The sequence below is a fragment of the Trachymyrmex cornetzi genome, unplaced genomic scaffold (assembly GCF_001594075.2).
Source record: "Trachymyrmex cornetzi isolate Tcor2-1 unplaced genomic scaffold, Tcor1.1 scaffold443, whole genome shotgun sequence".
Taxonomy (NCBI): domain Eukaryota; kingdom Metazoa; phylum Arthropoda; class Insecta; order Hymenoptera; family Formicidae; genus Trachymyrmex; species Trachymyrmex cornetzi.
Window position 1 is genome coordinate 418,075 of NW_017299212.1, and position 17,500 is coordinate 435,574.

The 17,500-nt window shown below is 34.0% G+C and overlaps 1 protein-coding gene across 1 annotated transcript in view; it reads left to right on the plus strand.

The window, feature by feature from the left end:
* Positions 1–17,500, plus strand: part of LOC108764664 (uncharacterized) — an 82,861-nt gene that overhangs the window by 56,785 nt on the left and 8,576 nt on the right. The window contains exons 9-11 of the mRNA XM_018513003.1: positions 6,931–7,224; positions 9,816–10,130; positions 15,115–15,465. Of these exons, the coding sequence (XP_018368505.1) occupies positions 6,931–7,224; positions 9,816–10,130; positions 15,115–15,465 (960 nt within the window). The remainder of the gene's footprint in view (positions 1–6,930; positions 7,225–9,815; positions 10,131–15,114; positions 15,466–17,500) is intronic.

Below are 17,500 nucleotides of genomic sequence, written 5' to 3' on the forward strand. Positions count from 1 at the left end.
GGCCGTGCGGTGGTAGGCGTCGCGCGCTGGAATCGGTCCGAAATGTGCAAATCCTTGCGACCACTGCTGTATAATACTTATGTATTGGAATTTTTTATTATAAGAAAAAAAAATTATGAAAAAGATAAGATTATATATTAAAAATTATTAGTTTGATATATAAACATTATATTTACGAAAAGGATACTATATCACGCAAAAAGAAAAAAATTATCAGAAATAAAATAAATATAATAAAACTCTCGAAATTGTCAAATAAACCATAAGCAAGGGCTAATGAGAGTATAATCGCTGTACGTTTTGCGATGAATAAGTTTATTAATTATTAACATCCATACGTTTCGGCATCCATTCGAGCCATCATCAGTGCATCTTAGACTTAAAATTAATATTGATTACTAACTATTACTTGGCTCCACGAGAGTGGTCACTCCTTCCATCAACAATACGTGACAAAAGATTGGAAAATACATTGGCAACGTTCGAGGATGTAATTCCGTAAGGCCAAGAACAATCAGCAATATTTATGTATAATGTATAACATATCCGTAACTTAAAATTATAAAAAACACCGCAGTCAAATACAATAAATTTCAAAATTCAGATCTAATTAACCAGTCAATTTTGAGTACGTGGTACATTATTGTCGACTCATATAGCAACGAGCACTCGCATGAATCTTCCAAACAATAAACTCGCTCGAATTGTACATTTATATAGATCAGTAAATAACATTTATGATGTGTGACAGACGGTAAAGACAACAATTAAAAGATACAAAGAGACTATCTTACCGAGCAATGATAACATGAACTATATAGTAATAAAGATAAAACTTCGAACGGCAATCATTACAAATTATTCAGAATCGAAATATACGCATGGTGTAGAAATTCTGTGTCAGACTGTAAGTTTAAACCATTTTTTTGCAATTGTATGTGCACCATTTCTGATATTCGTCGTTTAAATAAAAATCTTTCATTGTCCATAATCTCTACATTGTCCCAGTCGAAATCGTGATTATAATTAAGTCTATGTTCTGTAATTACCGAATGATTATTAATATTTTTCCGAATATCATTACGGTGCTCACTAATTCTCGTCTTTACTGTACGTTTAGTCTGACCAACGTATGAAGCATCACATTCATTACACTTGATCTTATATACTGCGTTCTTTTTAGACATATTTGGTATCGGATCTTTATGTGTTTTTATAAAACTGCTAAGCTTATTGAGACTAAAATAAGCAAGATTGACTTTATAATCCTTAGTAATGTCTCTAAATTTATCCGAAACATTAGTTACATAAGGGAACGCAAACCACATATTGTTTATTACATCTGTGTCGTTATCATTTTCAATGTTTTGCCTCAACGTTTTTCCATGTAATAAAGATTTGAGACGTTCATTTATTACATTAAAAATAAAATCCACCGGATAGTCATTATTCAAAAGTGTCTCTATCACAAATAACAAATTCTTTTTGTGGTATTTAGGTACTGATAATAGAAAAGCTCTATCAACCATTCCCATAACAGTTCCCTTTTTCTGCGACAAGGGATGTTCAGAGAAAAAATTCAAATATCTCCCCGAATATGTTGGCTTATGATACCAGTCAAATTCTAAAGATTGGTTATTCTTAATGATGGTGATGTCCAAAAAATTCAACCTTTTTCCCCCTATTTCTAACGTAAATTGTAATCGAGGATGAAATGAGTTAAATTATCAGAAATAGTTAATTGGGAAGACGCCCGCACGGAATTTGGGAGATCCGGGTTCTCAATCTCGGCTAAGGTAATATTTTTCGCAACAACTCAGACAACACGCATGTGCAAAACCGAGATGTAAGACATCTTAAAGACACCTAAAAATATCTTAAAGAAATTTTTTTAAGACGTCTTATAAGCGTCTAAAATTTTTTAAGAGACATCTTAATCGATTTTGGACTTTTTTATCTAAGCAGTTCTCTATATTATCTGAGATAAATTTATTTAAAATACACATAAATGTATTATTCCAACATCCAACTTTGATCGTAATTGGTGCTTCTCTTACTTACTTAAAAGTAACTTTTAATTTTGTATTAGTTTTTATGTATAACATATAAACTGTTTTATACATATATACCTAACGTATAGATTCTTCTAATTTTAAATCATTTCTATAGATTTCCTGAAATATTTAGGATACGTTATGCCTCCACGTTAATAATTTGTTATCATAGATAATCGAGATGGACCGGCCGAATTTCCGAATAGAACAAAAAGCAAACCTCCCACCACCACACTTCTACGCGTATGTCCATGCGATCCACGCGCGACAGATCGACGTGCATTTTTCACGATGAAGCCGATATTGCGGCTCGTTGAATTATGCATACACGGCGCAGATATCATTTCGATAGCTGGCACGAACGCTTGGCGTGAGCGATCTGTCACTGATGCTTAATGACCGGCATTAATTGGTTATTGTCAGTGCCTCCACCATCGATATCCTGTGTTTCCGCGATATCGCGATGTACTCGACGCTCGTCTTTAACAAGAAGCAGAAAGAAATTGACTGTAAGATGATGAAATTATTTTGAATAAGTCTCCTCTTAGCATGAAAGTTTAAGGGGGGAGCCTCATTTAGGATGCCGAAAAAACGACGATTTTCGCGAATTTTTATCTCGGCAATCATTAAGCGAATTAATACCAAATTTTAGGGTTGTTTTATGATATCTATAGACAATACAAAAATATTTTTTTTATTTAAAAAAACGTTATTTTACATTGTTATATTTTAATATGTTTATACCGCCGCGCAGTCGGAGTTGTTATTTTGTGTAACGTCTAGCGGATCTAATTCTGAGAGAGAGAAATAAAAAACCAAATATTTTATTAATTTTTATGAAATTTTATCCTAAATGAACTAAGAAAACTAAGAAAAAGTGCAGAATTAAAGAAATTGTATGAGTTTAAAACAAAAATTACAATTTTTACGAAAAATTTTTGACTTCTTTATGAAAAAACAATTGTTTAGTTACATTTTTTAAAAATGTTTAAAAAAGTTTATCGAGGACAATAGGTTATTAGCTAACTAAAAAGCTTTGGAAAAAGTGAATCGGTCACATACTTTTTTTCTGAAACGTTACACAAACTTGAAAAGCGTGGTTTCGAGAGAAACGCGTTTAAAGTTTTCGATACGAAAAAATTATTATAGTTATAATTTTCTATACTCAACAATATATTATAACTATAATATAACACATGTTGTGTACATAACAATTATATTTTTAAGAAATTAAAGTAATATAACTAACAGTTACGTTACACTGTTAGTTGGTATTGACTGGAGTGACACAATGTGTGCACATCGAATTTAACCACCATCGGTAATCTCGATATAAAAATTTTGTATTTTGCATTCGCAATGTTATATCACACCCAGAGAAAGATCTCTTCGATTTAAAGAAATGTTTCTTTGCTATACGATTAAAGAAAAAATTTCTTTGATTTGAACGTCATTTCTTTGATTTAAACATTATTTTTTGAAATCAAACTTATTTGATTTAAAGAAATAACGTTCAAATCAAAGAAATTTTTCTTTAATCGTATAGCAATGAAACATTTCTTTAAATCGAAGAAACCTTTCTCTGAGTGTATGTTCATTTCGCCGATGTATTCTATAAGTTCTCCGCGCGGCGCACGTTCCTGAACATTTGAAATTTTTCACGACAAACTTTTATATTAATTTATTCTCACAAGTTTATGCGTATTTTCGAGTATTGCAATAATGCAATGTATACACAAAGTGCTCTTCTTAACAATTCCGTGAATCGATGAAAGAATCCCAAGTGAGAGACGTTACGATAAATGATTGGTATATGTACTTCGATCAGTCATTTATAAAACTTACTATTGCTTATTATATTGCGAGTGCATTGTACGATATCTGCGTACATGCAAAAATATGAAATTGCGTTTGTCATGAAACGCGAATCCGCCTTTCTATATGTATAACATAATCGCGTAAGGCTCCAATTGATGACCTTTATTGCAACTTTATGACATCCTTAAGATATTTTTCGACAATCGCCGTAAGAAGACAAAGGTTCGTCTTTCATTTCGTATAACCCTATGGGACGTATGGACAGGACACTACCCGGAGTATTCCAGGCATCCCCAAGATCGGACTTCTTTCGACAACTGTGCAAAGTACAAAGGGGATGCAATACTCAGGCACCGGATACCGTCCGGAATTTTATGACTGATCTAATCAATGAAGGGTCTAGTCTCTCTATATGTGTGCCGGATATCCCGCATGCTCTACGGCTCTCCACTTCCACGTCCAAAGTATTATTGAATTTCCAGACGAGAGGGACTAGACTTCCGTCTTGTGAGTCGAGGTCGCGAGGGAACCTTTGTCAGCTTACACCGAATATCTTCTTTCGTTCATAGAAATGAATGTCAATTGCAGATACTAACGATCGATCGTATGCTCCAGCTTGATGAACGCATTCAGATACGTAATAATTAATCTAAAAATGTATTAATTTTATAATAAAAATCATGGGCCATGAATTTCTTATGGAATATTTTTATTTTATACGTAAATTTTCTCGCTTTAAAAATCAAATCGAAAAAATATAATATATGTACTGATAAAATTTAAATATATTTCTTTTTTATTTTAATTGTTATTTTAATCATTATCTTAGTTTATACAGAAAAATGCATATTTTTCGAACAAATTCTATAAAATACAATTTCCTTAAAGATATAATCGATCACTTGCCAAAATAATCGATCTATCAAAACAATTCATTTGTCAAATAGTTCCAGAAAATGTACACAGTATACCTTTCGCATAGGATTATATAGTTTGTCATATCTTTTTTCTATTTCTAATATGTAATCTAAATATGAAGTTCAATTCGATGGAAGATGTAAATTTTATTGTCATTATTTTCATATTATAGAGAAAGTTTATAGTATATGGTGAAATGTAAGAATATGTTAAACATACTTATGCAGTTTCTTCATTTGGAACCGCTTCACGAATAGTTTGCAAAGTACTTGAGAATGCTTTCCCACTTTTTTTTCCGCGATGTAAAGAACCGCATGCACAGCCAAAGGTTTATTTTCTTACCGAGTCGGCAACAATGTACTTTCAGTTGCCATGAATTGTGAAAGATGTTAATAACAGTTTTGCGACAGAGGATATAATAAGAAAAAACGTTGTTCAAAAACATACGCGAATACATCCCTGTCTGAACAATGAAGACATGCTCTACTAATGGCACACTATTGCCATATGTAGATTATAGGATATATACATGTATATTGCGTATTATGTATATTACGGCGATATCAGATACCGTGTCGACTGAGGTTGACACGAAACTCGGGAATGGTGCAGGGACATGAATTCCATCATTAATGCTTAATTACGGGTAGTGCTTAATAATCGTATTAGCCTTCAACGTATACTAGAATTTACGTGTCGATCATTCCTCAATACAAACCCCGATGAAAAGATCTAATCATGTTACTAGATATTTCCAGTATTAGATGAAAGATACTCATCGTGAAGCAGGCGTCGACTATATCTTGTTTAACTTTAAAGTTAATTAATTAAATAATTAATCCTCGAATATTATCTATACATATGTATGCGTGTGTGTGGATGCGTGTATCATATATACACATATGCTATTGATCATTAAAATTACAATATTGGATAAAACATCTTATATTGAATCGAAATGTAGGATAAGTCATAGTAGAATACGAAAATAAGCTTTTAATAAAAATATTAAGCTGCATTTCTAAATGCCCTCTATACCCCATGTATCATAAAATATTACTTTGGTATCTCATATCTTTCTTAATGTTACGATTTTAATAGCTAGCAGTGTATATATGTGTATATATATATATATATATATATATATATATATATATATATATCACGGTCAAAGTGTCGATCAGTGTGCTAATGTACACACTTGTACATACACATGTACTAATAATATATGACTAGTGTGTACTAAACATGTCTAGTACTACTAGTAACACACGTGTACTAATCATTGTATGCATTTATTAAAATGTATACCTACTGTGACAGACGACTCGCAATATTACGCTTTCATTAATGTGTTGTAGTAAATGTATGCGTTGTCTATTAAATGAAAATACACGGAGAGAATTTTTTTTTTAATTCACCCTGAAAATATGGTAGTTGTACAATACAATATTTTAAAGATTTTTACATGCACTTTAGTAAAATTAACGTTATTTTATATTTTATTATAGTTTTATTAATGAATGAGAGAAATTTAGATACATAAAATTCTTCAAAATAATGTTGATCCAGGACCACCATATTTTCAAAGTAAATTCTATAAGAAAAATTCTCTCCGTGTACATTTACTAGAAATAATAGACATTTTTATATTTGATGAATATTTTTGCTAAAATTTTATGTAAATGCATACGTTGGTTAGTTAAGTGTATAATTTATGCTAAATTTTAGGCTTTTACTGTGACTGTATATTAGATTCTTTTAAAATAAACTAAGGACAGAACTGTGTTGAGTATATCGTTTCTTGACATTTAATTCATCTTAAGTAATTTTCAATATTAAGTAACTCTTTTATTATTGACAGTGTAAAATTCGTCATTTTTATCTTTCACGATCGTAATTTCACGATCGAAAACAATAGCAAGGATCGTTATAAAGATCATGTGTCCTTTTTATCTACGTGTTCCACAAATTATAAAAAATTCAGTAATTGAAGCGCACGGCACATACATCATGAAATAGATATTGTGTTTTCACTATCGAATAATATTTATCATCGCGTTGATGCTTTCTCACAAGATAAACTTGCGCGATGCAAAGCTTATATTCTCATCGCACGAACCAACATTTACATTTCTAGTCGTGCCGGTATGCCAGCACGGTCAGACGAAGGTATTCGGCGTGGCGCGACAGGAGACCGCGAGGATCCCCTGTGAGCTGGAGGCGAACCCGCCGGAAGTATCGTTCACCTGGAAATTCAATAATACAATGGAGGCGGTGGACATACCTCAGGCGCACGTCACGAGCGACCGTACACGCTCGACAGCCTCCTACACACCAATGACCGAGCTGGACTATGGCACTCTCCTTTGCTGGGGCAGCAATGACCAGGGTACTCAGCTTGAGCCGTGCGTCTACCATATCGTGCCAGCTGGTAAGTGCTCGACCTCACTGCAGAGCTTCTGAAAAATTGCTTCGGATCTAACCCACATACATCTCTCATACTATCCTTGCAAGGCGCGCATTCCTCTCTTCGCTCTATCATTGATTTACTAAAAAATATTTACGCAACGATCTCTTTTAGACTCATTTATCGCATATTCTAATAAACAGATTATATATCCTTGTGCTAATATCGAAAATAAAAGTTATTAAAATACAACTGCCTTTTTCACGCTTGGATATACCGTAATGAAATGTGCCACTGCATTTTCTATTATAATTGCTACGTAATGCATTTTCAACCAATTACAATGTAATTAATAATTCTGCAAAAATGTACTACATGCAAATTTAAAATGACTTAATTAAATGATGCAATAAACGCAATGTATTTTCTGACTTGACTTGTAATCGCGTGTTGCATTTAAATTTTTTGAATTGAACGATTGAATTTAAATACAAACATGTAAATTACACAAATTACATATACATACATAAATGATGTGACGTTTGATATTCCTTGTATATGACTCTGCAATCGCTGATATTAACATTGTCATCACCAGGTGAATAAATCAAATGGAACGAAGACAGATAAATCTTTCGATGACATCGCAGCTGCGACACAACTTTTTAGAGTACAGCAATCGATTTTAGTAGACGAATGTTGTGCCATTCTGAAACTCTTGAAAAGCGCGTTCGATAGATTCGATGCATTTACTCTTCTTGTCGTCGAAACACTACCATCCGACATCCGGTGAATTATAAATACACAACGCGTTCTGCAATTCACTGCGTCTTCATCGAATTATCGGCATTTCGATAAACCGGAAGGTGAACTCAATGTAACTTCAATAAATCAACGTACTCTTTGAATTTTTTTGCTTGTAGTACTTTTCTTGTACTTTTTTTGTACTTTGAAATATTCAAGAATGGGTCAGAAATTGTTACTGTAAAGATACAAAACTAATAATATTTAAAATAAAGAAAAATATTCGAGTAAATTCAGAGCTGTAAATAGGTTAAAACGGTACGTTTACATTTGCATATTATTATTATTATTTTACATCTATTTGCTATCATGACTACAGGAGTTACGATGTTTTATAAATAAATGTATTTACATATTTTCTTTATTATAATACTATATTGCTGCGTTTGATAGAAAAATGACGTAAGTAAAAAATTAGCATTTTTGAGATAGTGGAAGGAAATCGATCATAAAAACGCTTTAGATCACTTAAGATTCAATTTTTTTTATGATTTAAAAAACGTTAATTATCCTATTTTTCTATCAACGATATATTAATACTGGATATTATATTAATATACCATGATTTATTTTAACTAACTCTTTACAATCGCTATTTATATCGGTATTATTATACCTTTAATGTACCAGTGTAACTTTGCATTCAACAGAAACTGTCTTCAGATACATTTATGAAATACTGGAAAAGTAGCAAGTTATTGCATCTCTTATTGCAACATTCTTTCGTATCAATATTTTCTATAAACGTTCGCGCGATTTTTACGATTGATTTAAATTATGTACCTCGGATTGTCGTGAATTCGTGTTACATTCTTAAAATCAATTCAATGTAATACAGTTTACCATAAAAATTGTCTTCGTGTTCGAAATATGTTCGCGTAAAACGAATTGAAAAGAAATATATTGCAACATTTTTATCGCCGCGGAAAGCATAAAGATTCGCGTGCAAATGGGTTAAAGGACGCAAGTATTTTTACACATATGGCGGAAGAATCCGTTTTCCACAGTAGGAGATATTCTTAAAGGTCCATAAAGATCGGGGTAGGTCGTAGAGGACCAGGACGTATCAATACGTGACAAACGCATTTTAGTACGTCGCTTGGTACTAAACTACTGGAACGTGCAATAAAAATCGTCATTAAAGTGAACGTTGCGTAAAAGGGACATGTCAATTTGAGTATCATAGTTGCTCGAACAAAAACGAAAATTCAAACTAAACTCGTATCGGCCGATGAGAGGCGATCAAATCTAGAAGCGCGCATGAGACAGTTGCCCCGTCAGCAGTTTTTTTCCTCTAAAATGAAGGCTTTATTTTCATTTAAAATACTTATTTTAGTTTGTGAAGAGCTTTTAACAGTGATAACCTTTAAATGTAATAACCTTGCATATATAGATAAAAGACTGGACAGTAATAAGTGGATATAAATATAGTATTATTCTTTCAGGCATTTGCATTCACATAAAATCAATTTTGTCAAATTTTTCTACAAATATACAATCATATATAAATAATTTAACAGTAGAGAGAAACACTGTCTCTCAATTAAACAATTTCAATTTAAATAAATTATGTCTTTATAAACCAGATACAATTACGTGTTTAATTTAATTAACAGTTTCTACCACAAACGGTTTCCACCATCATGTTCGTTTGCGGAATCAATTCCGTCTCGGCCAGATATTCTCTGTGGTATCATAGGATACCTTCCAAATTCGCCAATTAAGCATTCATTCATATTCGCTAATTAGCCCGTTAATCGACACGCAGAATCGTGGTCGATATTGACGCTGATCGCGCGCGAATCCAACAGGCCGCCCGGACACACCGCACAACTGCTCCTTGTTAAATCAAACCACCGACTCGATCTACGTGGAATGTATAGAAGGCTTTGACGGCGGCCTACCGCAAAAGTTCACCATGCAAGTGGACCGTGAAACCGGGTCCGGCAAGGGCGGCGGCCCTACGACTGTCTTCAACCAGACGAGCAAGGTGCCTGTCTTCTCCGTCAGCAATCTGGATCCCGGCAGCAACTACGAAGTTTCCATTTACTCCACTAACGCCAAAGGTCGCAGCGAGACCGTGCATTTTCGCGCCACCACCCTGAATCTCCCTGAGAGGCGAACAGGTGAGTCGTCCAGCCGCGAACAACTGAACTGAGAGAATGATCGATCGCAAATCGATCCGCGATTAAGTCGTCCTCGATGTACTTACTAGACGATTCATAAGTAAGCTTCGAACAACGCGAAGCATTCCGAAACGATGCGGTATCGTTAGGTAGAGACTGGAAGGATATTCCGGAGTTTTAAGCAGCTTTATGTTTCAGGTAGAGTTCTGTGCTGCAATAATAATAATAATAATAATGCTAGTAACAGTAGTAATAATGTTAATGATCATAAATTAAGACGATAACAGTAATAAATAATTCAAAAATTCATATTTTTACATATCGTTTAGTAATATAAAAATATTTCTCAACTATTAAGAAATTTTATGTATACATTGTTTTGTGGATCTTCAAGATATTTAACTTCACTTGTTTTATTTTAATTTTTATTAGCAAAGAATTTTAAACATCGCATAAATATTTCATTTGTTATCGTAATTTTGTAATTACATTGTCCCCTCTCGGTAAAAGATTTTTTCAATCTCGACAAATAATTTATCGAGACCGCTCGTAGTCTTTCGATCTCGCTCCAATGTCATAACAATACCGCCCGTAATAATTTACCATCGCAGCGTAAAACAAATGCGTCGTAAATGTATGCGGGAATATATAAACGGAAAGTGGAATATAAAGGAAGCATCGCAAACGGATATTGCTTATGAATCGATCTAATATTTTGAGCACTGTTCGCTACGCTGCACGGCCTTGCATCGTAGAGCTCGTGTGAACATGTTGATCCTCTCTCGTTCAATAACATCGTAACTCGATTTCAGCGGCTTTTTGAGTGGCCGCATGAAAGTTCACGAGTATATTAAGCGCGCACGGCCCATAATATACTGTGCATTTGTGTTGATTCGCGCGGAGATCATCCAGACAGTTTGCACTAGATATTCCTCATTACCGCTCGGAGTTAGACAAACAACTATAGGATATATGCGGAAAAGTTTAAATCAGTAATAAGTTCATAATGGAATTCGATTTCTCTCCCTTCGTGACGGAAATGTAACTCATAATTTAATTAGAGAATAATTAAGCAAAGTTATTTGATAAAAGAAACTGAATATTCATTGATGCTGATGACAAATGCATGTTTAACAGTAAATCAACACAATAATAAAGCACAAAAACGGTAAATTAAATTGTAAAACAAACTATTTTATTTGATCTTCTTCTATTGCCAAGGTATATATATCTTATAACTTCCTATAGAACGACTTGTTACATCTAAGATCTATTTGAAAACAAGCAAAGCGTTTTGATCAAAACTACTCATACATAATTTGATACACATAGATATGATAGATATATACACATTTCAAAGAAAGCACGTATTTAACTGCTTTGACGCGACTTTTTATTATCTTTCTCAGAGGAAGGAAAATTTAAATAAGACTTTGAATTTAAGATACCATGATCGAATAAGTACTGCAGTTAAACTTCGAAGTTATATTTAAAATAGAAAGAATGCCATAACAAATGTAAACGGAAACTGCTTGAAAAGAACACTATTCTTTTTAAATCATATAATGATTCGTCATTTTGTGCAACTCAATATACTCTTAATAGTATCTTTGATGGAATATTATTTTTATCATTTGTTCGTCATCGCAAACTGATTATAAAATATTTCGAAAACGGCGTTTATTAACTTTCCAAACACGAATATTCTCCTGGGACGAATAATACCAAGTTTTCGGTAATATAATACATTTGCAGAATATTCATGCATCACATATATATAAAATTTTTTCCCGTATAACATGTCCTCATCTAAAACATACCTACATTTTCCTACGAGTTACGATGATATTGGATCCATCCATCCGAAATTCGCGTCTATTCGACATTATGGCGGTATTATCTCTTTACTTCAATCAAAGCACACGTATGTCATGTAAAACTGTAAGCGTGTTAGAGTTACGTGTAGAAAACTGCATCGAGATCGTAGCAGGCGTACATTTACGAAATTACGTACATAATTAGATGTTTTATCGACACCAGCGCATGATCGCTCGTCGTCAATGACCGTTTCGTACTTTTTTATTTATCCGTCACTATAAATATTAAGTAATATCGTCAATTCAAAGGCGAAGTAAACAAGATAATAACAACTGCACGCATCAATATTATACACAGGCTGAAAAATTATAAATGCATCTAATTTGCTTTTCTTTCTTTTGATGAAAAATATTTGTTATAAATTTTTTTATTCATTAGAGCTCGTTAATAATTATTTATCGGCACAAACATCTATTTTACACGAATCCGATATAAATTAATAAAAAATAAGTTCTTCTCAAGCACATATATTTCCAAGATTTAATTTATCCAATTCTTCACTATTTTTTTTTTAAGTGTTTTAGTTTAACTAAAATTGAAATGCAAATTACATGATTACATTGCTCTAATCGGAATGATGTTTAAAGGAAAGCACAAGAATTTTGCTATTAAGGTAGGGGTGCTTTAGCTTGTGCTTCTAAATTCATCCGCGTCGCGGGAACTGTATTTTCCGGTAGTAGCTTCACGCTGTAACCCCATTAAACAAATTTCTCGGCCTAATTTAAGCACCGGCGACCCCGGGCCGCTCTGCCGCATTCTTCCAACTAATTGCTCACGATTAACCCATGGGTGGCACGTAGACAGACGTTAAGCGGTGTTACGCGCGTTAATAATGCGCGGCTAATAGGCGGCGGCTACAGAGCCCGTCAGCTTCGTCGTTTATCCGCTCTACTGCGGCCTGCGCTGCAGCGGATCCGAGATAGGGGTAAACCAGACTATAAAAGGCTTTCGTATTTTGCGTCAGCTGGCCCTCCTTCGTTACAAATCGCCGTTCTTTACGCTACTCTCGCCCGATTTATATCCGATCCCGCCGCGCCACCTGAACTAACAAGACTTGGCGATACGTGCTGCTCTTGTAAAAGAAGAAAGAAGTCCGAGTTCGAAAGCGCTGCGCGCGCAATTTTGATTCCATTTTCGATTCTACTTTAGGTGTGTATATTTCTAAAATATTCAAACTTTGTTCCGCGAATCGTACCTCGTATGAAGAAAAAGTTTGTCGCGAATCCGAAATTTTTCTCGTGTTATAACTGAAAATTGTATATAAATGAAAAGCAAATGCATTTCTTACATCATTGAAATTCGGCTTGGACATACGGAAAAAATATACTTTGCTCGTGCAATGTAAAAAGCTTCATAGAACTGGATCAAACAACTGCACGCCATCGAATGGCAGCTTTTGAGACGATAAAAGTGATAAAAATACGTGTACGGATCGGTTCGTCTCGTTCGATGACTGGCAGGTATCGATTGCATTTTGACGTTTTGCATTAAAATACGTCGGTGCACAGCGTGACGAACGATTGGCACATTTCATGAAAATCCATCGGCATGATCGAGCTCTCTCGAAGAGATCAAGCTCATGGAAACGCGAGGACGCATTATAGCGAGCAATATTACGACTGATTAAGCTTCATTCATTCAGGTATATGTCTTGACGATTCCTTGATGGATTGCCATAAATTATGAGCGAAAAATACCAATTATTTTCGCGGTCAGTCTTCTAAAAAATATTATAAATCCAATTTAGGATTTGTTTATAAAAAAAAATTAATAAATATTTGAACAAATATTATGACAATTCCAACTGATAGAAACATTAACGAACACAGTTATTTTCCGTCCAGTTGTTATATCAATTATTTCTAATAGTCAATTTTGTATATTTTTAAAAAGTGAATCTATTTTTAAATTATTTTATTTATTGCAAGAAAGTTTAATCATTTTCATTACAAAATATATTCAAGAAGTATATATGATCGTGCAAAATGCGATGGACTAAATTAACTAATTGTTTATGACAACGTTTGTAAAAAAGGAGAGAGTACATGCTGAGAGATACTCCGTTCTGTACGACTTTATATAAAAGCATCATGTTTTTCAATTTTTTTAAGATCTTTAAATAATCGATAGTCTTGACGCGTTTTGTCTCTTTTACCCAGGATTGGAAAAAAGTTACTTTCAAAAAGTAACTCGTTACCGCGTTATTTGTTACTCATTGAAAAAAATAACTCGTTAGCATTATTGTTATTCAAAAATACCGAACTTTACAATTTCCGTTACTTTTTCACCAAATTTTGATTTTGTTTTCTTTTTTTAGTAGCATCCAATTATCTGTGTCGCTAATTGACCAGTTCCACACGAATTCGACATCTATAGTGGTTACGGTTAATTGCAATATGGCCAAATATAACATTCCCTTTTAAAACTCACTTATACGTTCCATACACAAACGTATTGTGTAAAAGTGACGATAAAAGTAACGATTATATTCGTTACCCAAAAAATATAACTCATTGTTACCAGTAAAAAAAATACAATACCCTTACTAATTCATTAAAAAAAAAAAGACAGTAATAACTGTAACGGCATTACAAGTAATGCGTTACTTCTCAGTCTTATTTTTATCACAGTTCGTGAAATTTGTAAAAAGAAAGATTTATCGCTTGCGATTGAATTTTTTTTATGCACTAAAGATTCAGCTTGACCATTTAGGGCCTTTATTTCCATTTGTTGTGAATTTTTTTTTAAATTAGAACTCACAAAATCGTAAGTTTTAATTTTCAATATTTCAATTTTCAAATCTCTACAAATGAGAACATTCCTGTTTGTTCATCAGTCTTTTTTTAATTGCAAGATGACACGAGCTCGCCAATTATCCTAAAGTTTATTGCCCAAAATAAGTTTATCGGGCATCACTATTATCCAATCGCAATTTCCCATTATTCGTTCATCGTGCGTCACATATTTTCCTTACTCGTAAAATTACTCTCGGCTTGGCGTTGCTGTCGGAGCTACCTTCGACTTCCCTACTCTCCGAAACCATCCCGCGCGCTCTCAAGTCAGTTAGACGAAGGCTGAGGCTGGTGTGTTGTGCCACTTCCGGTAGCAGGTGAGAGGCTGGCGCAACCACCCTCGCCGGAGAATTGTACGATCCGAGAGGAGAGCCAGACGACCGTACGGGTGAGCTGCGCCGAGAGCGAGCTCGACTTCGACACGAACACGGCCATCTACGTACTACAGGTCTTCGACGCCGACACCAGGCGACTGCTGGCGTCTGCAACGAGTCTGACGCCGAGCATGCTCGAGGTGACGGATCTGCCGGTCGACAGAAGCCAATCCGGTCTCATGCTGTCCCTTAGGATCATGACGGAGCAGGCCATGAGCGACGCTACGGTCCTCTTCAGTACGCACTTTGTTCAAGAGGGTAATACCAATAAGGAGCACCACCGTTACCCAGGTAGGACCCAGATAAACAATGGATCGTCCTACCAACCCGCCCGTACCTCCGCCCCACGCCCTATGCCTATCACCTCTACGATGGTGCTTTTATTCGAAAGCTCATCGAAGCAGCGATGAACGACATCGTCGTTGTGATCGAGCGAGCTATGAAAACCGATTGCGTCTATTTTTTACCACTTTGTACAATTCAAATTATTCTTTTATCAACCGGTGACGTCTTGAACAAGAGCCGCATCGCGATCGCGAGATTCTGGAACAAACGACTCGTACTTATGAGTGGTATGTTCCTCCGTGTCTTGAGTATACTACCTATTTAATCTTACATTATTTGAATAATGCCGTTGCCGAATTCTTATTTTGAATTATACTGGGCCCTTATGGCTATCACAAGCCATAAATATGAAAATCGTGATGCAATAAGATGTAGGAATTATATATATAACGAAGAAAAGGAATAAGCAATTATTAGATCGCCGGCAATTTTTATATTTTATTTCTAATTACTTGAAAGCCCAAGTAGTCCATTTACAGTTTATTTTATCACATCCACTTGTTTGTAAGTGCTTCTTGTAATTTCGTATTGTATATACAATAATGATAACTCTTTATATACTTTATCACGTTACCATTCCCTCAGTTTTAACCGAAGGGGAATAGCATTGTTTTGGGGAGTTAAAAAGTAGTATTTTCGAATGAAATTTGTAAAATAATAACTCGCAGCTATTAATGCTCTTAATTGGATTAATCATTTTTTTATAATATTCTGCAGAGCTCTTGTTTTGAGCAAGAAGCTCGAAATCGCTTTCATCTTTCTATGATTTTGCTTTTTTTTTTTTAAGTAAATTATAAAAAAAGATATTAAAAAGGGGTCAACGCAAAAAGGTGTAAGTAAAAGGAATACTATTTTTTATAGATTTTGACCTCCTAAAATATAATAATATCAATAAAAAAAACTTGGATAGGAAATACCTCGAAAAATTGAGCACGGTGTATTTATCCAGATTTCATATTCTTGTTTAATTTTCGAGGTGTTCCCCAGACGAACTTTTTAATAACTTTATCGGATCAAAATCTGCAAATAAACATTATTTTTTTTTATTTGCACTTTTTTAGGTACAAAATTTACTTTTTTTTAGAGAATGTTAAAAAAAGAGTCTTTTTTTTTAATGTAAGTAAAAGAAATAGTGTCTTTTATATATTTTGATTTTTTCTGGATATAATAAAGTTATTAAAAAATTCGTGCTTTTTGGGGAAACACCTCAAAAATTAAGCAAGAATATTGGATAAATAACCATGTTCGCGTGCTCAATTTTCGAAATGTTCCAAATGCTATGAATTTTTTAATAATTATTATATCCAGAAGATCAAAATCTATAAAAAAAAACTATTCTTTTACTTACACCTTTTTAGGCAAAAATCAGTCCCTTTTTAACATCCTTTCTTTTTATCAATCAATATTAGTTCCTAATTATTTTCATACGATCAGTAGAAACTATTGTGACAAAGGCTTCGTAGAAAAACGTTTCATCCGAATCGTGCAATACGTGCTGAAACAAACTAACATTCTACACAGAGATTCGTTCGCAATGAAAATGCTCAGTCAGTGGAAACCACCCAACAGGTCAACACTTCGGCAAATTCATCACGAAGTATCTCGAAATTTGCATATTTGTTTTGCACACGTACCGCAAGTTCTTTTTTTCACGTCCATCGAGGAGCTTGAACTATCGAATTAAAGGTAATCACCAGGGAATCCCGCGATTGACTTGCGAAATACTGTTACACTGTTTGTACGATACGGTCAGATCTTGCATGCGCCAGATTCGTGTTAATATAAATAAAGCGCATTACGCTACGTGACCTTCGTTGTAAGAAAATTTTACCTGTTTTCTCGATTAAACTAGTAGATGTGTCTTGTTATCGCTTATATTAAATACTTATTTTTTGAGTTTCCTTGTACTCAAACTTTCGCTTGCAAATTTTTCTTGCACGTATTCGTGAATGTATATTTTATTAATTTTCCTGTATTATTA